Here is a 26,329-nt window from a genome sequence, read left to right as displayed (position 1 = left end):
ACCTCGCGACCGCTACGGTCGCAGGTTCGAATCCTGTCTCGGGCATGAAAATACTTAAGTTAGTTAGGTTTAAGTAGTTCTAAGTTCTAGGGGACTGATGACCTCAGACGTTAAGTCCTATAGTCCTCAGAGCCATTTGAACCTTTTTTGTGTCTGCAGTTTTCCTCAGGAGAGTATACAAACACCTTGTGACACATTAACCCAATCATGCATTCAGTCCAGAGTCGTTGTAATGTCATACTGTGAACTTAATTCTAAATTTAATCACTGAAATAACTTAACATACCATCTTAACCCGTGCAGTACTAACTACAACATGAAGTTGTGATATGAAAGTCAATTTCATGTGCCATTTAGTGTCTTAAAAATTGAATGAAAATTATCACGCGGAAAAGAAACGCACCGATCAGAAAGCCGACTCTTTCATATTCTTTTCTTTTAAGGAACAGGAGAAACCCTACCGAATAAATGAACACACGAGTTGATAGAGCTTTGATGCACTTCCCGCATTTTTTTTTTTTTTTACAGCAAGATAACCGGAACTCTCCATGTTGCGTATCTGGATCTGCCGTGAAGGCCACTGGCACTGTAATGGCAACAGGTCCTGTTGCATCATTAAAACCTGTGCAACCGCTTCTATTACTAGCGACCCCTGGCGCCTCTTAGCATACTAGTTTTTGCTAAACACACAGCCGGCAGTCTCTTCGCGTCGGTCCTAGAGAGAGAAGGTCGGGATCTGCTGCTGAATACACTTTGTGAGGTGAGTCTAACGCGTTGAACAGTGCTTCCTTTTCAGCCTCGACGTTTTGAGACCACAGTTATAAGTGCAGTGATAACAAGTTCGTGAAGCTTGCGATTAGGTGATCTATAGGCTAAAAGAGACTGAATCGCACAGTTAGTTGATTAACAATGATTCTACGCTAAGTGAGGGGTATTCAAAGTAGTCACTAAGTAAATCGTGTCCTCGACGTGAGAGTGCGTCCTACGAAGTCATAAGGATGACCTAAATATCAAACCACTCACAATTATTTGCTGTTCAGTAGTGTAAAAGTAAAAAAACAATGGCTCTGAGCACTATGGGACTTAACTTCTAAGGTCATCAGTCCGCTAGAACTTAGAACTACTTAAACCTAACTAACCTAAGGACATCACACACATCCATGCCCGAGACAGGATTCAAACCTGCGACCATAGCGTATAGAACCGCTCGGTCACTCCGGCCGGCAGTGTAAAAGTTTTTTAACGGCGAAAATAAGTTTCCAGCATGCTCACGTCATGCTGTTAGAGGATACGCTTGTAAAATACGTTGTGACGTGTAAGGGATCACAAGAGATAACGGCATGATCCGAAATACAAGAACATGCAGTTAGTTGTAACTTCTAAAATTACTGCCTGCTGATGTTACGAACCAATGCGTTTTGCAGTTACGTAACCCCTCATTACAGTAAACTTCATTCGGGCCATTTTGCTGTAAATGCCTTCATAATTATATACTTACTAATAAAACGTAGCCAAGAACGCATCATCTTACTCTCATTCAGCTTCTGTGATACATGGATTAATTGAATCCAAAATTAGAGGACCTATCTTAGTTAAGTAAACTAAAAGCAAACTGCGTCATAACAGGTCTTGGAATACCCTACGACACTGACCGACCGCCGTGTCATCCTCAGTCTATGAACGTCACTGGATGCGCATACAGAGGGGCGTGAGGCAAGCACTCCGCTCTCCCGCTTTCCAGGCCGTTGTCAGCTTGTCACTCAAGTAGCTCCTCAGTTTGCCTCACAAGGGCACCCATCCAAGTTTTACCCAAGCTCGCCTGCACTTAACTTGGGTGATCGGACAGGAGCCGGTGTTACCGCTGCATCAGTGAGGTTGGCTTCCAACGTAAGTACACTTCATATTATTCGCTCTGTTTACAGCACGGATTTACCATGGCAACTCGCATAGCTACATTAAATTATTTATATCAAAGCTAGAACAATGACTGACGCTGGATACGACACGATCCCTGAAAGGAAAACGTAACGCTCCGCCGGCTGTCTCTCGACAGCAAAGCGTTCACGTGTTGCTGTGAACTTGTTTAGACGACTCTGGAGGTTGCATTTGTAAGTAGGCTGTTTAGATTCTTATATTGGTAACGCCAACGGCATGTAGCGCTCTATATGAAAATCACTGACTGTGCTGTGTGCAGTCTGAGGTTCGTCGGCATTGTTGCAATATTCGCCATCGTAGTGTTGGGCAGTTGGCTGTTAACAGCGCGTAGCGTTGCGCAGTTGGAGGTGGGCCGCCAGCAGTGGTGTATGTGGGGAGAGAAATGGCGGAATTTTGAGAGCGGACGATCTGGACGTGTGTCCATCAGAAAGAGTAAATTTGTAATATTGGATATCATGGACTGATATATATATTGTCACTTTTGAACACTAATGAGGTAAATACGTTGTTTGTTTTCTTTCAAAGTCTTTCATTTGCTAACTATGCCTATCAGTAGTTTGAATCTTTTATTTAGCTAGCAGTAGTGGCGCTCGCTATATTGCAGTAGTTCGAGTAACGAAGATTTTTGTGAGGTAAGTGATTTGTGAAACGTATAGGTTAATGTTAGTCAGGCCAGTCTTTTGTAGGGATTATTGAAAGTTAGATTGCGTTGCGCTAAAAATATGAGTGTCAGTTTAGTGTTGATCAGAATAAGTAAAGAGAGTAATGTCTGAGTACGTTCAGTTTTGCTCCTCTGTTTGAAAAGCAAATAACGTAAGGGGTTAATGGCACGGTAATTCATTAATTTTTCTAAGGGGACGTTTCACATTTAGATGATGTTGGTTTTATTATGCTCTAGAGCTTGTGAAACTTATTAATTACAGGTTTTCATCAGCAACGACTCATAGGCAAAGTTCATGTTTCCGTGCCTTTATTTTATTGACGTTCTCAACAATGTTGTTGAAATCTGTTTAACTGGAAACTTTTCTTTTCATTTATAAAATGGATATGTTGGTTAGAACTTTTTATTCATATGCCTCACAATAGTGCGTTCAGTGCAAAGTCTTGATTGATGGGAAAGCTACACAATCGCTTAATAGCTGTATTAGAAAATGTTACGTAAACAAAGATAGTTTCATCACAGCTTCAAGAGAAGATTGCTTAGCTGACAAACAAACGCCGAACGAAGCGAAGATGAGCGTGAGGAGAGGAATGAGACAAGCGTTCAGTGACTTTGAAAGTAAAATTTTGTCAACTGATCTGATTATGAACCCTAAAGGACTTTGGTTTTACGTAAAATCAGTAAGCGATCTATTCATTCACTCAGTGATCATACTGAGATAGAAAGGGAAGATAACAAGGAGACGGCTGAAATATTAGTTGGCGAAGTTCCGTCGGTATCGCGGTGTGTGCTCAAGGATGTCGTGGATGTCCTGAACGTATTGCTAGTAACGAAGTTTCGTTTTCTCTTCATCCTGGAACAGATACGCAACGGACAAGCCCTTAAACCACGCCAATGTAATCTGTATTCCAACTGGAAAGTGAGAGTCTGCTAGATATAGAAGCATCCCTGGTTCAAAAACCCCTCGCAGAGTGAGAAGATAAAATGCAAGAATGTGTGTCACCAATTCATACAGTTCGTATTACATTGTGCATGACAACTGTTGTTCGTCAGTGTCCGGACAAAGAGATTCCGGGCACAAACCGCAATGGGTTTGTCCTATGTCGAGGAGGTGGATCTTCGTTGCAAATTTGAGGTTGACAACATGGAAACACAGTGTCCTGGAGCGTTGGGAAGAAACGGCATGTCGACCAACCGCCATGCTCTTTTCCATCGAACTTCTGTGTGTTTGGCTTCTTTGAAATTTTGGAGAACACTTCAGAGAAGCAGATGGAAGAATCCTTCGCCCTCGGTGGGATTGTGGTCGGGAGTGCAGCATGCACATTCCTGCCTTCTACGCTGAAATGGGGGTATGGGTGAGCAACATGTGCAACTGTTAGCGGAGGTGAAGTAAAAACTGGGATAAGAATTTCGAGGAGACTGTGAAGGATTTGTGGTATCCAGTCCATAGTTACATCATTGTGCTCATGTACAAGGCCATCGCTCTCGCCTGCACATTGATGAGGCTGAGACTACCCCTACGTTGAGGGAAGTAAAAGGTGTTGTATTTATATTTTTATCTTGAATATACACCTAGCGGAGATGTCTGACTGTAGTTGATGCCCCAAATCCACTGAGATCTGGTGTAGTTCTGCTACGTGAACCAAGTTCGAAACCACACGAACACATGAGTTCCCACGTTGGAGGAAGACCAGGATGCGTAGAAGTGTTGGATCGATTATAACAATCTGCTCATCGACACCGTACGACGCCGTTATTTGTAAATGTGATGCCCAAGTAACGAAGTTAATCGACCTGAGGCTGGAGCAACTCTACATCCTGAAGACCATGTCAGATGTTCATAACTGATCATTTTGAAACTTTCCGAACACTACCAACGACACTACCGTATCGCAAATCCACCACAGTGCGACGCATATCATCAGAGCTCAACTGGACAAGTAGTAGAAGATCGTTGGCGTATGCTGGACAGAGAAAGGTATGATCAAGTAGTGTCAGACTTTTTCCTATATTTCTCTACAAGTAAAACCCATCTGTACATATGCATAAGAGGGTAACTTCCCTAGACTTTAAAACATGTGACTTTTGAAGCAACACATAGAATGCGTGGACCCCACAAAGAGAGACTAAACAGAGCTGTTTTAATGGCTTCACGAATTTTTCGTTGTACTCTCCCGTGTACATCTTTCTGACGAGGCATTGACATCACCTACGGCCCTGCACTTGGCAATATCCACAACAATGTTGTTGAATAACCGTTTCAGTCTTTCTCGACATAAAAAAACGTGGCAAAACCTTTTTTATGCTTAATTCTAGTCTAAGTCGAGACGACTGTAGCATTAATGTTGATCCTGACGACTGGTAGAAACCGTTGCTTAAATCTTGATGACTCTAAAATGGTTCAAATGGCTCTGAGCACTATGGGACTTAGCAACTGAGGTCATCAGTCCCCTAAAACTTAGAACTACTTAAACGTAACTAACCTAAGCACATCACACACATCCATGCCCGAGGCAGGATTCGAACCTGCGACCGTAGCAGTCGCGCGGTTCCGGACTGAAGCGCCTAGAACCGGTCGGCTACCGCGGCCGGCTGGTTGAATCTAGTTCATCTAGTTGGGTTTTCATATTCACAAAATAAGTTGTGCAATTATTATGTATCACACTGGAAAAAGTAATTATCGTAATGTAATATTTCAATTAAAAGTTGATCAGTCACTGGTAAGCTCTTCGCTGCACTGACGCGCGTACTTTTAAACTGTTCTTATAGTGATATAGATGGCACATCTATAAGAAAACGTTTCATATAGAATAATACGACGTTTTATGTAAATTCTAAACATTCTGAAAAAATCCATTGATAACTGTCACGGCATGATGACAGGAAACTTCGTACCTATTTTATTACTTTGCATACGTTTGAGGCCTACAACTTCACTCCCTCTTATTTTCTGAACATATTTTACCTTTCTTTGCAACGTGTTTAAGAATGGTCTGGTCCTGGAGTGCCTCAAAGTATAGAGGTTCTCGAGTTTTTGAGCCCCCTCCCCCACCCCAGAACCCGTGGTCCGTGGCGGATCACCCCTTCCGCCCCCATCTCAGTCCCCCACTTTCTATAATAACTGTTTCTTCTTCAATCTATTCAATCCAGGATCAGCGGACGATCTTAAGTCATTTTAGTGGATAGTCCAGAGGTCAACCAGCAGTCCAAGATTCAGTGTGGTGCGAAGCTGCTACGTGTAACAGCTGTACAGGTGGGCGTTTAGAGCATCTTAACGGAAGCAGCCCCCCGCCCCCACCCCCCTTGAAACATGAACCTTGCCGTTGGTGTGGAGGCTTGCGTGCCTCAGCGATACAGATAGCCGTACCGTAGGTGCAACCACAACGGAGGGTTATCTGTTGAAAGGCCAGACAAACGTGTGGTTCCTGAAGAGGGGCAGCAGCCTTTTCAGTAGTTACAGGGGCAACAGTGTGAATGATTGACTGATCTGGCCTTGTAACAATAACCAAAACGGCCTTGGTGTGCTGGTACTGCGAACGGCTGAAAGCAAGGGGAAACTACGGCCGTAATTTTTCCCGAGGGCATGCAGCTTTACAACAACAACGGAAGCAGGAGTTTCATTTGCTTAGCAGCTGCACTCTGTTTCTATGTGGTTCTCAGGATTTACGATATAAAGAGGTGTAGGAAATGTTGTGTCATGGAAATAAAATGTTTACAGACGCTTGCCCACACTAAAGAGTTTCTTCATCTATGTGTCAACCACTTGTACTGGTCGTATTTATTTTTAAGTTATTCAGAAGCCAGTATTAATTTGTTCAATGGTGAATTTTTAATTTTTCGGAATGAGAGTTGCTACTCTTCACGTCTCATCCACTCATTATTCATTAAAACATGTTATCCAAGAGCTGCCCTTTTCAAGGATGATTTAAGCTCTGTTTCTGACTATGCTATGGCATTTACTTCGTTTAAGAAGGATTTATGGATTTTATTTGCTCTAACACATGTAATATAAAATTTTAGATTCCACTCATTATACTGTGGTCCTCTGTATTTCGTATCTGCTGCATTTAGATTTGGAGTTATTAGCTGTATCAGTCGCTCGCTGGGAGGAATTGTACGCTCTGATTCTTGACGTTCGCCCGTCGAGGAGTTTCTGTGTTTGTCTTTCTGCTATTGTGGAAGTGGGTCTCAAATTTACAACATTGAGTAATTTTATTGTACCAGGCAGAGTACGTCCATTCACCTTTCGTGACCTCCATTATGCTAGACGGTTGTACAAACTTACTCAGTGACAATGAACAGAACCGCTAACAGAATAAACTGATAGCTGCGGTCATAGGAAGATGTAAAATTTTTCAATGTCCAATTTAGCCATGCGGCAACTCAGATGTACCGTTTTGTATCCATTTTGATATGGCATTCATCGTTCATCATACATCTGTTGAATATTAAATGTTTTGGTAGTCCTCACTGTTGCTTCTCTTCCAGGGATTTCATGTTGTCAACTAGAAAATCGTTCGTGTTCTAGCTTCTTTTGTAACCACTACTTGAAGTGTCCTTTGTCTTTTCTCTTTCGTTTAGTTCCCAAGTCGCTTATCTGGCAGTCAGTAACCGGTGTCTCACTCTACTTGTTGCTCATTCCTTGAATACTTTCATGACGTAAGTTATGTGTTGTGGAGGCTTCCACACAGCTTAATGGCGTTCCTGAAACTAGATTAAGGCACAGCCACGTTTATCCTAGAGTCTGCCACGCTAGATTCCTTGTATTCACCAACCAACGGTTGTGGTACTGGGAGGAAGCAACTGTGTGATAATGACAAATGTATCACAATCTGCTTCGTTATGACTATTAGTTTCAGCTACACAGACGTATGTCATGGTTCACTAGCCACTGGTCGAAGTAAGGGAAACCTTTTCTTCACAAATGCTTGCACAGAGATCTCCGTGTCTTGGGGCACCGATTATATTATTTCTGGTTAAATTGCTACGTAACTTTTTACCCTTTCAGTTTAATGTATCCTAGTTACTCCGAACATTATTTTCCATTCACTTATAGGTTTTTCTTGTCGTATTACACGAAATTTCAGTACTAAAAATGGGCTGTGAGGCTCTGTGGTTATGTGGATGGCGGAGTAAAAGTCCAAAAATTTGGAATTTAAGGTTCAGTTCATCAGCGGTTTTCTGTCACTTACCACCCCTTCGCCTTCTGGCGGTAATGTATGTAGGTGGAAAACAGAAATTTGCACCAGGGTAGGATTATATACAATATTAACAGTTGTTCCTTCTGTGATTGGCTTTTAAATAACTGGGGAAGTCGGAGCAAGCAAGGACGTACTAAGTGTAGTAGAGAACATTGCTGTCCAGGTCAACCATCGAGATGAGGGTACCTTTTGCTTACCGAAGCAGTTAACACATCAGCATTGCGTAACAACCCCCCCCCCCCCCCCCCACCACCACCACCACCACGTCAGTATAGTTCTTCCCTCCTCAGTCCAGCCTGCGTGAGCTAAAACGCGTGCATTTTGGTCTCCACTCGTAACACGGTGTTGGTTCTTCTGCTAACACAAAATTTGCGACGAGGATGGGATATGTCATTGAGACTGCCCAGATTTCGTTGTGTAACGGCTTCGCCACAATCTCCAGATGTACTGTCCGAATTTTATCGCATACAGAACCAACAGTCGCAGGCATTACTTGGTGCCCTTCGACAGCTCATCCAGGGTCAACGTGCAATGCAAAATGATGCGGCAGCCGACGCTCCACCGCTAATGCAGCCACAACAAGCAGCTGCACCGACCATCAGACCTTTTGATGCTGCACTGGAAAGCTGGACGGAGTGGTCACGCCAATTTGAATTCCATCTCGCAGCCTACAGAATTCAAGGTAACGAGCGGCAGCCTTTTCTTTTGTCGTCCGTCTGTGTGCAAACCTACCATGTGATAGTCAAATTATTTTCCCGACGCGACGTAGCAACTTTGTCCTACGAAGAAATTTTGTCACCATTAGATGCATATTTCAAACAATCACTCCATGTAGTTGCGAAACGTATAGAAGGTCAGACTAATCGGGAGTGGGTTGCAACCTTGGAAGGCCTCACTAGGGATTGTGGTTTTCAGTGCCAATGTGGACACCCATATTCAGATGCTATGGTACATGATGCAATTGCACAGAACATTTCTGATGTTCGTATAAGGGAACAGATTTTGAAACTGGTCAATCCCTCCCTTCCACAAGTGATGGACATATTGGATCGGCAGGACACACTTGACTTTGCTCAGGAATCATTTGAAACTTCGCCAACCATGTGTCAGGTTCACCGCCCCGCCGGGCGAGCTGCACGGAACAGTAAACAGTCCTCGCGCCCGTCCGCGCCGCTGCCACCAGGCTCTCAGCCACGTGTGCCGCGCCGACAAGCAAATGCAGTGATCAAATCATGCCCACTGTGCGTTGCTAAACATTCGCGTGAGAATTGCGCGACACGCCATGCTATTTGCTTTTACTGTAATAATAAAGGACATGTTCAGAGGGTTTGCCAGAACAAGCTCAGATCGGAAACTCAAAACCATTCCAGGCCCTTTGCTTTGCGCCAGAATCGGAATCGAAACAAGGATACTCAGGATCGCGAAATTTCGCCTATGAAAATTCGTGTGTTGCATTCCACTCCGCCCAGTGACACTGTCTCTAACAGTGACTGTGTTCGTCCCAAAAATAGTGTGAGTCGACATCGCCGAAACTCCCGTCAAGTCGCAAGTGATTTTGTACCAGTGTCAGTTCACATTGCACGAGACAGTCGCTCTTGTCGTCAGCAGGACAATAAACGTTTTGTAGACTTGGACATTAACGCCAAAGCGATACCATTCCAGCTTACAAACTGCTGGGCACACCTCCATTCCGTGCCGCAAATGTTAACTAGATATTCATGTCAAGAGATCCCTGTGTCAGGACAGTACAGCCTTCTTGCAACATACAAAGGACAAACAAAACTTGTGTCATTTTACGTCCTTCGTTCTTCTTCTGCAGTGAACTTGTTTGCTTTCGATTCATTTCAGTTGTTTAACTTGTCTATATTACATCAGATCCTATCAGTGAACCAGACTGTGCCTTCAGACAGTGTTTCTCGTCTACGTGAAGCGTTTGCAGACATTTTTGCACATGACCTCGGTTGCTCTAAGAACGATAAAGCACATTTGGAACTGAAAGTAAACGCGCAACCGAAATTTTTCAGAGCGCGCAATTTCCCCACACTGTGCGTGATGAGGTCGCAAAAACATTACACGATTTGGAATCACAAGGTGTAATTGAACGTGTGCAGGCTTCTCTCTGGGCATTACCCTTAGTAATTTTGCCAAAACCTTCGCGAAAATTGAGACTTCGTGTGGACTTCAAGGCAGCAGTGAATCCACAACTAGTGATTGCAACTTTTCCTTTACCCTTCCCGAAAGATCTTTTTGACAAACTTTGCCCAGGCACATATTTTCGAAGTTGTGCCTAGCAGATGCGTACTTGCAAATACCGGTGGACGAAGAATCCCAGAGCGTTTTGGTGGTTAACCCGCATCTTGGCTTCTATCAATTCAAACGACCGCCATTCGGGTGTGCATCCGCCCCTACATTGTTTCAGCAATATCTACAAACTGTTCGTGCGTCGATCCCTACTGCAGCAAACTATTTGGACGATATTGTGATCTCCGGAAAGACGGAAGAAGAACATCTAGTCAATCTCTGAACATTATTTCAGGTCTTGTGGTAAAATGGTCTTAGCTTACGGAAGGACAAATGTGTGTTTTTGCTAGTGACTTGCCATACCTGGGACATGTACTCAATGCCCAAGGCATAAATCCCAGTCCCTCGCACCTCCGTGCCATAGAAGACATGCCTTGGCCGTAGAATTTGAAGCAGCTACAGAGTGTGCTGGGAAAAATCAAATTTATCACAGATATGTGCCTCTGGTGAGGTGCGCCGGCATCTCAATCAGCTGCGCCTCTGTCGTCGCATGGGATCTGTCACTCGCCGTCTGCTTTCAGCGACGGTGCCGTCCGGTCAGCGCCCCGGGGACCCATCTACTGGCTCGCCTCAGCCCCAGGTGTTACCAACGCTGCCTTTTTTTAGCCCATTAGCGAGGCGCCGCCACCGCCGCCTGTTCTCCCGCCGGCGACTCCCGCACTGGACGCTTCGCTGCAGCCGCCGGGCGCCTCCCTGGGTCAGGCGCCGCCGCTCGCTCCCCGTGACCAGTTGTCCTCCGACATGGAACTCTTGCCCGCTCCGGACCATATGTCGTCCTAGCCCATCTGGTACCCCGGCCCAATGGAGGTCGACCCTTCGGGCCCTCCTGTCTCTCTACTGGCGCATACATCGCATGTTGGTGTGCACCCTGGAGTAGGTTTTCAAGCGTTCCCCTTGCTCCACGCGGGCCGAATGGCAGGGTGCGGGTGGCACAGCCTCGCCTGTTGTTAGGCTCCCCACCTCGTCGCTTACGTCAACATGGAGTCCTCCCCACTGCGGGCGGAGGCCTTATACCACAACCGTACACCGATTTGCGGGGGAGGAATGTGGTATCACCGCCAGACACCACACGTGCTAGGTGGTAGCCTTTAAATCGGCCGCGGTCCGTTAGTATACGTCGGACCCACGTGTCGCCACTATCATTGATTGCAAACCGAGCTCCGCCACACGGCAGGTCTAGTCTAGAGAGACTCCCTAGTACTCGCTCCAGTTGTACAGCCGATTTTGCTAGCTGTGGTTCACTGTCTTCATACGCTCTCATTTGCAGAGACGACAGTTTAGGATAGTTTAGCATAGCCTTCAACTTTGTCATTTGCTACGACCTAACAAGGCGCCATTTTCGGTTACTTTAATTACTATTTTCAAAAATGTATTCTGAATAGATGATAGATGAGCTAAAACGCGAGCATTTCGGCCTCCACTCGTCTTGGTTCTTCTGCTAATACAAAACTTATCTTGCATGTAAACTATATAAAATAGTTCTATCGAGTCATTCGGTGCATAGTTCATCCCCATTCAATGCGTGAATATCGTATATCTTATTATAAGAAGAGCATAATTTCTTATAAGTGGTGTGTAAATTACTTAATTTGCATGTCAAAAAACGACGAAATTATCTTTGATGTCGTAACGTGTATTGTAGGGTTTCAAGGTTTTGCTATGATATCACAAACCTGCGTAGAGGTACATAATACTAAAGCGCAATTTAGAGAGGTGAATTGCTGACAGCAACACACTTCCAAAATTGTAACAGCTTGTACAAAACTGCAACAAATTGTCCGAAAACTATGACAAGGTACTTTGATTCAAAGTTCATGAGTTTCATACCACCGCTTAAACTTGAACCCTGGACGTTAATTGGCTCACTTTCTTAGCCCACATTATGCTATTCAACTATAGGTCTTCCTCAAAGTTGTCAAATTATTCGGTTATCTCGTATGCATTTCCTACACTTGGCGAAGCCAGCAATATTTATAAACTGTCTACAATCTCGTTTGGACTGTTGTACCATTTGTATTATGTACACAGACTATTTTCATGTGGTGAATGTTGATACTGGTGCTCTTACCATGTCTGCCTCTAGTCACAGGTGGATTCAGGTTATCAATATTTTCCATTTTTCTACAGAGTCGCAGCAGCCTTATCAAGTTTATTCCCAAATTATTAGGGACCTTCCTCAGCTGATAATCTTCTACACTTGAATATATGTTTCTTTCGCCGTTATGCACTTGTTTTTCTTTTTTTTATACGTTATCATCTTACCTTCATAGCGAAAAAGCAATTTTCATGTAATACTGGCTAACTGTAACAACTGAGCCCATACATCGTCATTTCATACTATGGTGCAGATAGTGATTAACAGAAAACTGTAACAATTCACTTACAAAATTGTAACAGCTTGCACCAAACTGTAACAAATTGTCCGTAAACTATAACAAATGGCCCCATGTTATATTCTAGGAAGATCATATGAAAATATAATTCCGTAATGGACGTAAGCATGTCTGCATTCTACTATAACTTTAACTCTGTGCTAGTCCAAGGTGTCCACATATCATGCCTGATGTATGTACTAGAAGGATGGCGCAATTTACGTGGGGTAGGCATTCAAAGATGGACTGCCTCCACCACAGACACCAAATTCATGTATTTAAGGTTAGCTTCAGGGTAGTCATTTTAAAGAAGAAGTGCTGTACTAACACTCTGCACGTATGAGGGAACACTGATTTGTTAGCTACATTACATGGATGTGTTTGGTAAAAAGTACGTGGAGCATATTGCAAACACTGTTTATTAGCGTTTAAAACACTTAAACAGTATTGCACAGGGTCAAACATACAAACTATGCTGTAGCTGTAAATTGTAGCCCCAAGCCTGGTAATAAGATACTCAAATGTTTTTCGTAGTCACCTCCCTGGACACTTTATAAAATCTATAAGGTGCTTAACGGTAACTTTGTTTACCCTTGTGTTTGTAATCTGAAACATAAACATGTTATATATCTTTAATCTACACGTGGAGCTCAGTCTCATTAAACAGACAATTCTAAGTGTCTCATCGTTGTCCACAATCACATTGCTGTTTCTCTGGCAGCCTTTTTCCATGCGAAACACGTGGTCTGATAATAGGTAGTCCCACGTCTGCATTTTGCTAAGACTCCCAGCAATGTCTTGCATTGTGTCTAAATCCCAGAAATAATAGTCGTTTAGGCGAAATTCCTGCCGTATTTCTGGAAGCTCTTCTATTACAATGTTCATTTGAAAGCCAGCAAATTCCACTTTATATTGTGTAGCCCTGGATTTTTATATTTCTTCGAAATGGTTTCCAGATCTCCCTTACCGATTTTTCCGAGTACTCCTCATTCTACTCCATTGTCGCTGTTATGTGGGAGAAATGGTAGCTTTGCTTTGACACCATGTCTTGGAATAACAAACTTGGAGAACTTACTAGCTCACTCATAGTTAAATGACCAATTTATTTGTAAAATTCCTGGCAGGAGAAACAAGTATCCGACTCACATGTAAATGTAAGTTATAAGATAAAAATTAAGCTGGATGGTACATTTATTAAAACAAACCACACAAAAAGAGACTTGTTCTCTATGAGTAAATATATGAGTAAAATCACGAAAAGGTTTTTTATGAGAATATTTCTTGCTGTTCTCCGCCACAAATCTTAAAAACGTCTGCTACATGTAATGATCTACATGTACGTCTTTCGAATGGGGGAAGCGTATAGTCGGATGACTATTAGAAGTAACTGAAACGAGGTAGCTGAAATCATAGCGACCCCCGCATCTTATCTACATGATTTACTGATCTGTAGTCTGCTGTCCTGCTTGTAACACCCGTATCTTTTGACATATAGCTTTACGGCATCAATTTTTCCGTTTTGCCTAAATTCTGTTGTATATTAAACTTGCATAGAGAAAGTATGCTACTTATGTATCATGTTTGAGACTGTTGTTTTTATTTTTCTTCACAATTTTTTGTGTTGTTATAACTCCCGAAAGAAGTGGGTTTAAGGTTCTAATTTTTTGTTTTGCGTTTTGCTTTTATTTAATCGTCATTTCTATCAAGTTTTAGATTTATCAACTGAGTAGCACAGTTTCAAAAGCGACTATCTGACCAAAGTTCGGATATTGAGGTAGAGGCACTTTCTTTCAGAGAGTTTCACGGTCTATGTAATAATGTATCGATGAGGCTTCAAAAACGAAAAATGGTTCAAATGGCTCTGAGCACTATGGGACTTGACATCTATGGTCATCAGTCCCCTAGAACTTGTAACTACTGAAACCTAACTAACCTAAGGACATCACACAACACCCAGCCATCACGAGGCAGAGAAAATCCCTAACCCCGCCGGGAATCGAACTCAGGAATCCGGTCGTGGGAGCTTCAAAAACGGTTCTAAGTATTTTAAGATGACGTGCGAAAAGCGCATGCGGGTGCAAAGGCGAATATGTTTTCTACGCGTTAGGTTGCGAAAGCGGCCAAATCCTATTCGGTTACAAAAGAGGCAGAGTCGTAACGGGATAATGGCCGTCGACAAAGGTACGGTTGCAGAACCGGACAGATCGTCTTGTCACACATAACACTTCTTAAAAGTTCCGATTTTTAGATACATGCGACTAAAATAGTTTAGTTGGTAATACTGGGTATATTCTCGTATGTTTTTGCTACTATTGCTTCATTGTAGGAAGGAAAGTGCGAGAAGGCATTGTTATATGATTAAAAGGCCTACCAGCACACTCGTTTATTGTGTATTTTAAAACGACTTTGTAGACAGTTTTACTGTAGCACTTTCTGAAATGGACAAGGATGATGAAGAGGAAATTTCTGCTGTTGAAGTACATTTCTACGAACCCGACAACAATAAAGCTGAGATTAGCTTTAATGATGAAAGGAAAGATGCGACGAGAAACTCTACTATTCAAATATTCATTACAGGTTTAATGTTATTGTAGTTAATGACCTAGCAACATTACCTATCCTTTTTTGGAATACATTTCTTGTAAATTCAACGTACCTCGAAACAGAAACACTAAACTTCTCATTGCTTTGACATAAAACTACTATCAGTTGGTCCTCAATTTCATCTTTCGTTTATCTGTAGGTACCGACCGAAAGGGTTTCCACAGATACCAAACTGTAAACATCCTGGCGGAAAGCTGAAATGTAAAGAATACATTATGCAGGACGTAAGGCGAATCCATCAAAATTTTTACGAGTAAAATAATCGAGAATGGCAGAGCAACTACAAAAAATGGCTCTGAATACTATGGGACTGTGCTTATCAGTCCCCTAGAACTTAGAACTACTTAAACCTAATTAACTCAAGGACCTCACACACATCCATGCCCGAGGCAGGATTTGAACCTGCAACCGTAGCGATCACGCGGTTCCAGACCGAAGTGCCTAGAACCGCACGGCCACACCGGCCGGCGAGCAACTACATCCGACAGCATGTCACTTTGTCATCCCCTCGAACATCTAAGCTTACAGGAGACAAAGTATCAAGAAAGCAACTAAAGGCCGAGTTTGTGCTCCCAAAAAAACGTAAGGGAGTTTCTATAAACATCAGTGTTTGCAGAGCAGCTTTCATGGGGATTTTGCAGATCAAAAAAATTAGACTCAACAAAATTTTTCAGAGTATAATGAACGATTCCTCGCCTGCAACCGCTGAAAGAAGAGGAGGTCACAGAAGAACGAAGTTGTAAGATGATAGGGAAAATGCAGTTGTCAGACAAATTTAACAATTCAAGCCGATCGAAAGTCACAACTCTACAGGAAAAATGCTACATCGCCAATATTTGCCTAGTGCAATAAATGAAAAATAATGTGGGAAATGTTCTGTGACAATTATGCTGATCTGGATGTAAAGTATGACTATTACCGGAAAATATTCTGCAATAATTTTAATATTGGCTTCGAAACACATTATTTTGACACACGCTGTACATGCTATAAAGCATGATTTCCTTGGAAAATCAGCCAATGGAAAAGAAAAATTTCGAACATCAGCTTACAGCTTCTTATGAAAACTGAAGGAAGACATTGAAGGTCAACTAATTTTAAGTTATGACTGTCAGAAAAATTTAGTACTTCAATATGTCCCAGATCAGCCGGGTAATTATTCCAGACACATGTACTTGTATTCTTTCACGGTTTGCCAAGGTTCCTCTACTAGTAGTGGGACGAAAAAGCCATGTGACCTCGCATGTTTGGCTGGAGAACGAATTTGCTAAGTGGTCGAATCAGCTTGCTTCACCTCTTCATCATCAACTGCTTAACCCCAATTTTCATGGTGTGACCAAACTACGCCTCTTTTCGGATAGATGCAGTGGGCAAAACTAGAATACAACGATGATTCGTACTTTGATGTACTGTTTCTTGTATGTTGCTCCAGTTCACGTAGAGAGCGTTGAAGTGTGGTTCCAGATCGTCGGTCATTCTTTTACACCACTTGATAGTTTTTGCAAACAAGGAGAGAAAGCCGGCCGCGGTGGTCTCGCGGTTCTAGGCGCGTAGTCCGGAACCGCGCGACTGCTACGGTCGCAGGTTCGAATCCTGCCTCGGGCATGGATGTATGTGATGTCCGTAGGTTAGTTAGGTTTAACTAGTTCTACGTTCTAGGGCACTGATGACCTAAGATGTTAAGTCCCATAGTGCTCAGAGCCATTTTTGAACCAAAGAGACAAAATTTTCAAAATTGAGCGAAATCGAAAACCGTGCAATATACGTCAGCATAATGGAAAAAATCGTTACAGTGGTGCGTTTGGGGCCGGGCGACTGCAAAGTGAGAGATTTTAAGATGATCGCCACTGACGTCATGAAAACCCCTGGATCCTGGCACTTCCAGTTTCAAACGTCGAAGAGAATTATCATCACAAAGACAGCAAACAGAAAATTATGTCATGTGCAAGAAACATTCTTCAATTTTGAAAGTGGAGAGCCTAAATAATTCTTTAAAAAGGCAAACGTATCACGAAATAAACTCTTCGTGAGGAAATTATAAAAGGCGTCCTACTGAAAAAATCTAAAATTACGGACGTCAATCGGCTATTAGAACGGCACTGGGTAGAGACATGGCCCGATGAGGAAAAGTTAAAATTCTACACTGATGTTTTTGAGCAGCAGAAGATCCTGGAAACAAATAAAAGTCGAAACGGCGAGGATGGGCTTGATTTTGAGCTCTTAGATGATGACGATTCCCCGAACATAGCTTAAACGTTGTATACTTCTTTTACCTTGTGATCGTTTCTGTGCAATATTTCATTTTCCCAAGATTTCTTCCAAAGATCTCTCACTTTCACGTCAAGTGTTAAGACTGAATTCACTGATGGAATCTGAAATATTGTATCTTGTAGTAGTTCATGTACAGTTTTCTATGTAAAGGTTTCAATATTTAAGATAGAACTGTACTTCAGTATTTTGTTCGTTTGATTTTCTTCCTTTCGCGTTGTTTTAGTAGACTACTGTAGTTTACCATTGTTACCGACATAGCCAGTTAAACGCAGGAATTAATTTTTCGGCCCATTTTGCAACCGACTACATTCCACCATGGCCACCGATGCGGTTGCAGAAGCGGCTGACTGGCCCATTCGGCTGCAAAACGGGCAAAGTACAAATTTTTACATAAAAATACTAATAAGGGGTTAATGTGCGATTATAGAGACATTTATGATTTATTCGCTATGTACTTTTTCCCATTTTATTTCTTTTAGGCATGAACCACCATTGTACTATTGCTGTGAGAGCATGGCTACGTTTTTCGGCTTTTCCAAAAATCTTTTTAAACTAACTTAGTCGCTTTTGCAACTGGGCTACTCAACTTTTATCCATTATTTAGTCTCGTACTTCGTGACCGGTGCTGCTACATCTTAATCAACTAGCTCTGTAAGTAGGCTGTTTAAGTATTTTTATTGGTAACGCCAACACCACGTAGCGCTTTGTATGAAAAATCACTGGCTGTGCCGTGTGCACTCTGTGGCTGGTTTGCATTGTTGTCTGCCATTGTAGTGTCGGGCAGCAGCAGCTGGATGCTAACAGCGCTTAGCGTCGCGCAGTTGGAGGTGAGCCGCCAGCAGTAGTGGACGTGGGGAGAGAGATGGCGGAGTTTTAAAATTTGTAAGAATTGGTGTCACGAACTGATTTATATATTATGACTATTAAGGTAAATACATTGTCTGTTCTGTATTAAAATCTTTCATTTGCTAACTATGCCTGTCAGTAGTTAGTGCCTTCAGTAGTTTGAATATTTTATTTAGCTGGCAGTAGTGGTGCTCACTGTATTGCAGTAGCTCGAGTAACGAAGATTTTTGTGAGGTAAGTGATTTGTGGAAGGTATAGGTTAATGTTAGTCAGGGCCATTCTTTTGTAGGGATTTTTGATGGTCAGATTGCGTTGCGCCAAAAATTATTGTGTTTCAGTTTAAGCACAGTCGTGTACAATTGTTCTAAGGGGACGTTTCAGCTCCTCAGTGTGCCTGAAACACACTGAGTGCACCGCGCTTGCCAACATCACTTGGCAGACGCGGACAGTGACTCATTGAAGCGCTAGTCAAGCCAGACGGCGCTTTACTTCGATGATCTGATAGAAACCGGTGTTACCACTTGGTCTGAATTCACATCAAGCTGCTTCAGTTACGTTTGGTATTAACTTTCCATATGTATTATAACGCTCGGTTACCAACCTTTCTTCACAGCCGTACATCTTTCAATAGCAGTAGAACAGTATATCATATTGTAAATAGACTACTTTCGCATGTAAATACATTCATCTTCATTGTGTTGTTTTATGCAACATGGGAACTCGCCAATACACTCTGTATGGCTTCCCAAATTAACTGAAAGAGTTTCTGTGTTCCAGGAAATATTATCGAAGAAGACGTGTTAATGCTTCAGAACTACTCCCACTCATGACCTTTTATTGTCACTGTAGACTTAAGTTATCCAGGATTTTCAGACCCAGTCACCGGACTGAATTTATAGCTGTAAGTCATTTCTACAACCATATATTTTGCATTATTGCTGTTTAAGCAGCACATAGTTGAATAAAATTGTATTTTACTTCCGTTGCTGTCCAAACTGTATGTTACAGTGTGCAGTAAAACTGGAACAGTTTGACGGCTGGTATTCTTTATCAGCTAGTATTCCACAAGGTTACCTGCAAGAATAATAACAGCTTACATAAAAAATCGTTGTTTCACAGCAATATTGATTTAAGTATAAATAGACTTCATACATCACTTACAGGACTGACTTCAAAAATTTCTTGACGTTAACAGTTTAACGTAAAGCTGATTAATGACTTTTATTTCAGTATAACATGTGAATTTTATTGTTTTATCATGAACATTGCATAAAATACGTCGAACCTCAGCTGTGTGGAAACGCACATCACAAGAACTGCGGGCAGGAGGGTGAGCATTCCCGTCTCTGGAAAGCTGAAACAGGACCAACCTTTAAATCTATTCCAAACTGTTTGGATCAGAAACCGCAGAGACACGATTTCCAATACCATGTAGGTCACTCGGTATCATGGCTTCACATACAAAAATAGGTTCGTTTTGTTCAACATTTTGCAGTTTTCATAATCGGATTGCATCAATTTACGCTTATTGCTCCGCATGTGTTTGATTATAGAAACAATTACAACATGACAGATTAGCACTGAAGCGCCAAAGAAAATGGTGTACGTATGCATATTCAAATACAGAGATACGTAAACAGGCATAACATGGCGGTGCGGTCGCCAACGCCTATATAGACAAAACTATCGCAGTTGTTAAATCGATTATTACTGCTCCAATGCCAGGTTATCAACATGTAAGTGAATTTGAACTTGTTGTTACAGACCGCTCACGAGCGATTGGACACAGCATCTCCGAGGTAGCAATGAAATGGGGATTTTCCCATACGATCATTTCACGAGTGTACTTTGAATATCAGGAATCCGATGAAACATCAAATCTCTGACATCGCTGCACCCCCTGTGGGTCTGGGGGTTAGAATAGGCCCGAGGTATTCGTGCCTGTCGTAAGAGGCGATTAAAAGGAGTCTTATACTCTTCGGCCTTTATGTGAGCCAGTTGGGGAAGGGGGTCTTACATGGTGCATCACGTCCATCGTGCATTGAGATCTTTAGCCCACTTTCTCGTTGTCGCAGTTTAGTCCCGCTCATTCTACATTTCTTGGGCGAGGATACCTTCCTGGTTGCGGTTTCCTCCTGCGTCGACTATGACCATGGGCTTCTTTGCATCTGATAACCAGTCCGTTGTGGTGGGGCCGCCATCCCTGTTGGTTGTAGCTCCCTGACCACACAGGGATCGCTCTGCTAATGCCTGCGCCATTAACTCTCCACGTATGCCAAGGGGTAGATGCCCTTCCTCGTGGGGCAATGGGACTCCCAGCAACAGCCATCCTGCCAGGTGGCCTTTGCTGCGGCAGGATGGCGCCCGTGGGGAGGGCCCTGGTTGGAGAGGGTCGCATCAGGACGGATGACACGCGATGAAGGGTAGTATGTCTTCTCTCACTGGCGGTCCGCCGCCAGCAGTCTCTAAGCGGGCAAAGTCTAACTTCAGTGCTAAGAAATATGACTCAAAATTGTTCTGCTCCATGGCCACACCACGAGAGGAACGCCAGCCTAAGGATGGCAGCGGATCTTATTCGTTCTGGACCTTGTATGTTCGAGAACTGATGGGGAATCTTTCATGACGATGAACCCTCAGTTTTTTGTTGAACATATAGAGGACAAGTTTGGAGAAGTGGAGGGATTTTCCAAAACTAGATCTGGGTTGCAGTCACCTGCTTAACCATCACTTCGATGATACCATGTGGGGGCGATTCAGTGCTGACAGCAGAGATCAAAGGTTCCCAGTTCACCTTGTTTAAAGCCCATCTGGGCAGACGTTCGTGGGCCTGACAGGGAGACAGGGAGTGGGCGCTACCACACAGGTCTTCATCTGCTCTCCAGTGGATAGATGGGAGATGTCTCTGGCTGCAAATTGATAAATCAATGGCTGAGTAACTACCATGAGCCACTCTGAAATGCCTGGTGGCCCCAGTATTTAAGGGGAAGAGGTCGAGAAAACGCGATCCCTCGCTCTTTAGGGTGTCCAAGGCATAAGGCAGTCCCTTGGTTGTCGCCGGAAGCCACTGAAGCAATTAAGGAGCGTCGGCGAGCTCTACAGTGACATAAGCGGCTCCCTCCCCTGGAGCAGCTCATAGCTTTTAAACGGCTCAGTGCCCACGTTCGCCAAATTATCAAATGACGGAAGAAGGAGTGTCCAGAGAGATATGTCTCGACCATTGGGTGCCATAAGAGTTCGCAAAGCTCAAACGTCTTTTTGGGTATCAGACCCCAACAGGTGTTCCTGGTGTTACCATAAATGGTGTGTTATCTACCGACGCAAACGCAATTGCCGAGCACTTAGCTAACACTTTGCTCGAGCCTCTGAGTTGAAGAATCACCCCCCAGCCTTTCGCACTTTCAAACGACGGCTGGAAGGGAACGTTCTCTCTCACGACAAGCCATGGTGAATCCTATAACGCCCCATTTAAAGAGTGGGTGCTCCTCAGTGCCCTTGTGAATTGCCCCGACACAGCTCCTAGGCCTAATCGGATCCACAGGCAGAAGATTAAACAACTCTCATCTGACTACAAGCAACATCCCCTCGTCATCTTCAACTGAATCTCGTGCGATGGCGTCTTTCCACTGCAATGGCTGGAGAGCACCATCATTCCAGAGCTCGAACCTGGTAAAAATCCGCTTGATGTGGATAGCTATCAGACCATCAGCCTCACCAACGTTCTTTGTAAGCTGCTGGAACATATGGTATGTTGGGTTGAGTCCTGGAGTCATGTGACCTACTGACTCTATGTCAGGGCGCCTTCCGCCAGGGTCACCCTACCACTGATAATCTTGTGTCCCTCCAAAAATGGTTCACATGGCTCTGAGCACTATGGGGCTTAACATCTGAGGTCATCAGTCCCCTAGACGTGGAACTACTTAAACCTAACTAACCTAAGGACAGTACATACATCCCTACCCGAGGCAGGATTCGAACCTGCGACTGTAGCAGCAGCGTGGTTCCGGACTGAAGCTCCTAGAACCGCTAGGCCACAACGTATGTCCCTTGAGTCTGCCATCCGAACAGCCGTTTGCAGACGGCCACACCTAGTTGCCGTCTTTTTTGACTTACGTAAAGCAAGTGACACGACCTGAGGACATCATATCTTTGCCACATTGTATGATCGGGGTCCCCAGGGCCCGCTCCCGATTTTTATCCTAAACGTCTTGTTGCTCCATACTTTCCGTGTCCAAGTTGGTGCCTCCCATCGTTCCATCCACATCCAGAAGAATGGTGTCGTGCAGGGCTCTGTATTGAGTGTCTCTCTATTTTTGTGGCTGTAACGGTCTAGCAGGAGTGGTCGGGCCCTCCCTCTCATCTTCTCTATATGCAGACTAGTTCTGCATTTCATACTGCTGCTCCAGTACTGGAGTTGCTGAGCGTCGCCTTCAGGGAGCCATCCACAAGGCGCATTCATGGGCTATAGCCCTCGGCTTCCCCTTTTCAGCCTCAAAGTCGTGTGTCATGCACTTCTGTCAGCGTCGTACCGTTGTCTCTACGCTGCTGCGACTCTACAGAGACCTTGTCCAATCCTGAAATGACCAAGGACCATGGGAGTGTGGTTTATGGTTCAGCAGCGCCCTCAGCGCTACATTTACTTTGTGTTCCACTGTGGGGTTCGACCAGTGACAGCATCTTTTAGGACGAGTGTGCTGACCAGTGTACTGTTGGAGGCTGGGGTCCATCCATTGCAGATCAGACGTGCACAACTGATCGCGAGTTACGCAGCACACTTTCGTAGTTATCCTGAGTATCCGAATTACTGTCTCCTTTTCCCGCCCATGGCAGTCCATGTCCCGCATCGGAGGCCCAGGTCAGGGTTAACGATTGTGGTACATGTGCGGTCCCTTCCCTTTACCACCTCTACCTGTGGTCCGTTCACATAGGCCTCCAAGATGTATGCCTCGGCCACAGCTTCGTCTGGACCTTTTATGTGGCCCTAAGGACTTTGTTAACTCTGTGGCTCTCCACTGTCACTTCTTCTCGATTCTTGACGTGTTTCGGGGCTCTGAAGTGGTTTACACCGACGACTCGCTGACTGATGGTCGCGATGGCTTTGCCTACGTTCAGGTCGGTCATATTGAACAACATTCCTTATAATATCGCTGCAGTGTATTCTCTGCAGAGCTGGTGGACATTTCTCGTGCACATCAGTATCTGAGCATGCCCTGGGGAATCCTTTTTTGTGTACTGACTCCTTGAGCAGCCTGAAAACTATGGACCAGTGCTACCCTCGTCATCCTTCGGTAGCGTCCATCCAGGAGTCCTGGAATGGTCCAGTCATTTAGTGGTGTTCGTCTGAACCCTTGGTTACGTCGAAATCACAGGAAAACAACTTGCTGACAGGCTGGCCAAACAGGCTACTCAGAAACCACTTCTGGAGATTGGCATCCCTGCAACTGACATGCGTCTGTTATTACGCCACAAGGTTTTCAGCTTTGGGAGACGGAATGGCAAAAACTCAGTATGCACAACAAACTGCGAGCCATTAAGGGGACCACGAATGTATGGAAGTCCTCGATGAGGGCCTCTCTCAGGGACTCTGTGGTTCTCTGCTCGCTCCGCATTGGCCATGCCTGGGTGACCCACGGCTACCTCCTACGCCATGAAGACCCACCTCAATGTCGGTGCGGCGGCCGGTTGACAGTGGCCCATATTCTTCTTATCTGTCCTTCTTTGGCTGCCCTGCGACTTCACCTTCGGTTGCCGGACTCGTTATCATTGATTTTGATACATAACGCCTCATCGGCAGATTTGATTTTACGTTTCATTCGTGAGGGTTCGTTTTATCATTCGACCTGTGTTTTAGCGCATGTCCTTTGTCCCTCTGTGTCCTCCACCCTAGTGCTTTTAGGGTTGAGGTTTTAATGTGTTGCAGGGTGGCTGGCTTTTCCTGTAATCTGCTTCCTTGTTTTACTCTCTTCTAACGGTTTCTTGCATCTCTGTTATTTTCTAGTCTTCTTTTCTTCCTTTTAGTGTAGTTTGCCTTTCCTTCGTTCTTCTGGTTGTTCCTTTCTTTTCGTTTTGTGTTAAATGTCTCGTCTTTTTCATTCCCACATTTGTGGCATTGTTTTATTAGGAACAAGGGACCGATGATCACGTAGTTTGGTCCCTTCCCCCGTCTTCCAAAGCAACCAGTCAACCAACATCGCTGCAGCCGCGAAACGATCCTGCAAGAGCGGGACCAATGACGACTAAAGTGAATTGATAAAGATGACAGAAGTGCAACTCTTCCACAAATTGCTGCAGATTTCAGTGCTGGGCCATTAACAAGTGTCAGCGTGCGAATCATTCAACGATATAGGCTTTCGTAGCCGAAGGCCCACTCGTGTACCCTTGAAGAATGTGCGACACAAACCATCACGCCTTGTGTGGGCCCTGTTGATGACAGGGAACATGCTGCCTGGTTGGTAGAGTCTCGTTTCAAATTGTATCGAAGAATGGATGAGTATAAGTCATGAATTCATTGACACTGCATATCAACAGGAGATTGTTCAAGCCGAAGGAACCTCTGAAATAGTGTGGGGCGGTGGATTTGTAGTGATATGGAACCCCTGATATGTCTAGATACGACGTACCTAAGTATCCTGTCTGATCATTGTTTATTCTAAGAGATTTGGGCAATGCTAGCAGGAAAATGCGACACCCTTAACGTCCAGAATTGCTACAGGGTGACTCCAGGAACGCTCTTCTGAGTTTAAACACTTCCAATGTCCACAAAACTATCCAGACGTGACCATTGTTGAGTATATCTGGGTCGCCTTGCAACGTACTGTTCAGAAGAGATCTCCATCCCGTCGTAGTCTTACGGATTTATGGAGAGCCGTGCAGAGTTTGTGGTGTCGGTTCGCCCCAGCATTACTTGAGACATTAGTCGACTCCATGCCACGTCCATTTGCGACACTTCTGCGTGCTAACGGGGACCCTACACGATATTAGGCAGGAGTACCAGTTTCTTTGGCTCTTCAGTGTGATTTTATATGCTGACTGAAGATGTACTAAAAGTTATACAACGGGTATTAGAATATATGTAAGAGACTGGAGCTCTCAACAAGCTCTGGAGTTTAATGCGATGTAAATGAAACTATTTACACTGTAATTTAAGAGTTCGCACTACAACTTAGCCCATAGCACTAGACATTGAAAATTAAAATTTTTTCAGGATTTTAAAGGTATTTCTGCAATTTCACTACGTATCTCAATTTATTATAAGTGAAAACTCGGTTAATTACTATACTTGCACATAGGGGAGTTGAGCCCTTAACCTTCGGGCTCTTGTTATAACATTTACAAATTAATGTAGCACAATTTCATGTAATTATTTTGTAAAATATTAATACAAGCGAGCGCTTGAAACTTGGGCCGAGACCCGCGGGATTCGAATTTCGGATAACTGCTCATGCTAGGGGTTGAACTCAGTACCTTTAGGCTCGGAACAACTTGTGGCCTATATGACATTCGGTACTTGCACTATTAGACTGAGTAGCGCTTGTCTTCATAATTGACGGCAATTTCCCAGGTGTGACTATGTGTCAGTGCTGGGCCGGAAGGAAAAACAAACTCTACTCACGTTATATTCTACCACCTTCCTTCTTTCATTGCTTAAAACATCTGTCAAAGAGAATCAACGTGGTCATAGATTACATGCAGTAGGTATCAAGTTTATTTTCTTTCTATTACCTGCTTAGCAAGTAAATTTAATTATCTAGTACTATGGGCGTTGCATTGGATGACAACTTGGGCAGAAGACTAACCACAAAAAACAGGTGATTAATCGTGGCGAGACACGAGCCCACATTAGGTAAGTAACATTCTCTAAATTTTGAGAATATAAGCTGGACCAAAAAATTCAAGAACCTCGCCACTGATTACTCTGACTGAGGCTGTGTTACCAAAACAGCTGTAAACATTCATGAATGTGTTAATTTAACTGAGGCTCGAAACAAGGTACATGTTAAGCTAACCGCGTTAAAATTACAATCATTACTGCTCACGGTGCAGAAGAGAAATTCAGAAACCACTACTTCGGCAGCCAACTCGTCACCTTTTCGTTTCATCAAAGTCCTATAAAGTTTGCCTATTCGTGTTTTCCCACTACC

At 43.8% G+C, this 26,329-nt stretch overlaps 1 protein-coding gene across 1 annotated transcript in view; it reads left to right on the top strand.

Annotated features, from left to right (window-relative positions):
* The first annotated feature begins 703 nt into the window (after positions 1 to 703).
* The window catches only part of LOC126266764 (clavesin-1-like), a 74,779-nt gene continuing 49,153 nt past the window's right edge, over positions 704 to 26,329 (top strand). The window contains exons 1-2 of the mRNA XM_049971284.1: positions 704 to 760; positions 8,269 to 8,479. Coding sequence (XP_049827241.1) covers positions 8,329 to 8,479 — 151 coding nt within the window. The 5' untranslated portion in view covers positions 704 to 760; positions 8,269 to 8,328. The remainder of the gene's footprint in view (positions 761 to 8,268; positions 8,480 to 26,329) is intronic.

This window comes from Schistocerca gregaria, chromosome 4 (assembly GCF_023897955.1).
Source record: "Schistocerca gregaria isolate iqSchGreg1 chromosome 4, iqSchGreg1.2, whole genome shotgun sequence".
NCBI lineage: Eukaryota > Metazoa > Arthropoda > Insecta > Orthoptera > Acrididae > Schistocerca > Schistocerca gregaria.
The sequence above is the reverse complement of the archived record's forward strand: the minus strand, read 5'-3'. Positions and strand labels throughout refer to the sequence as shown.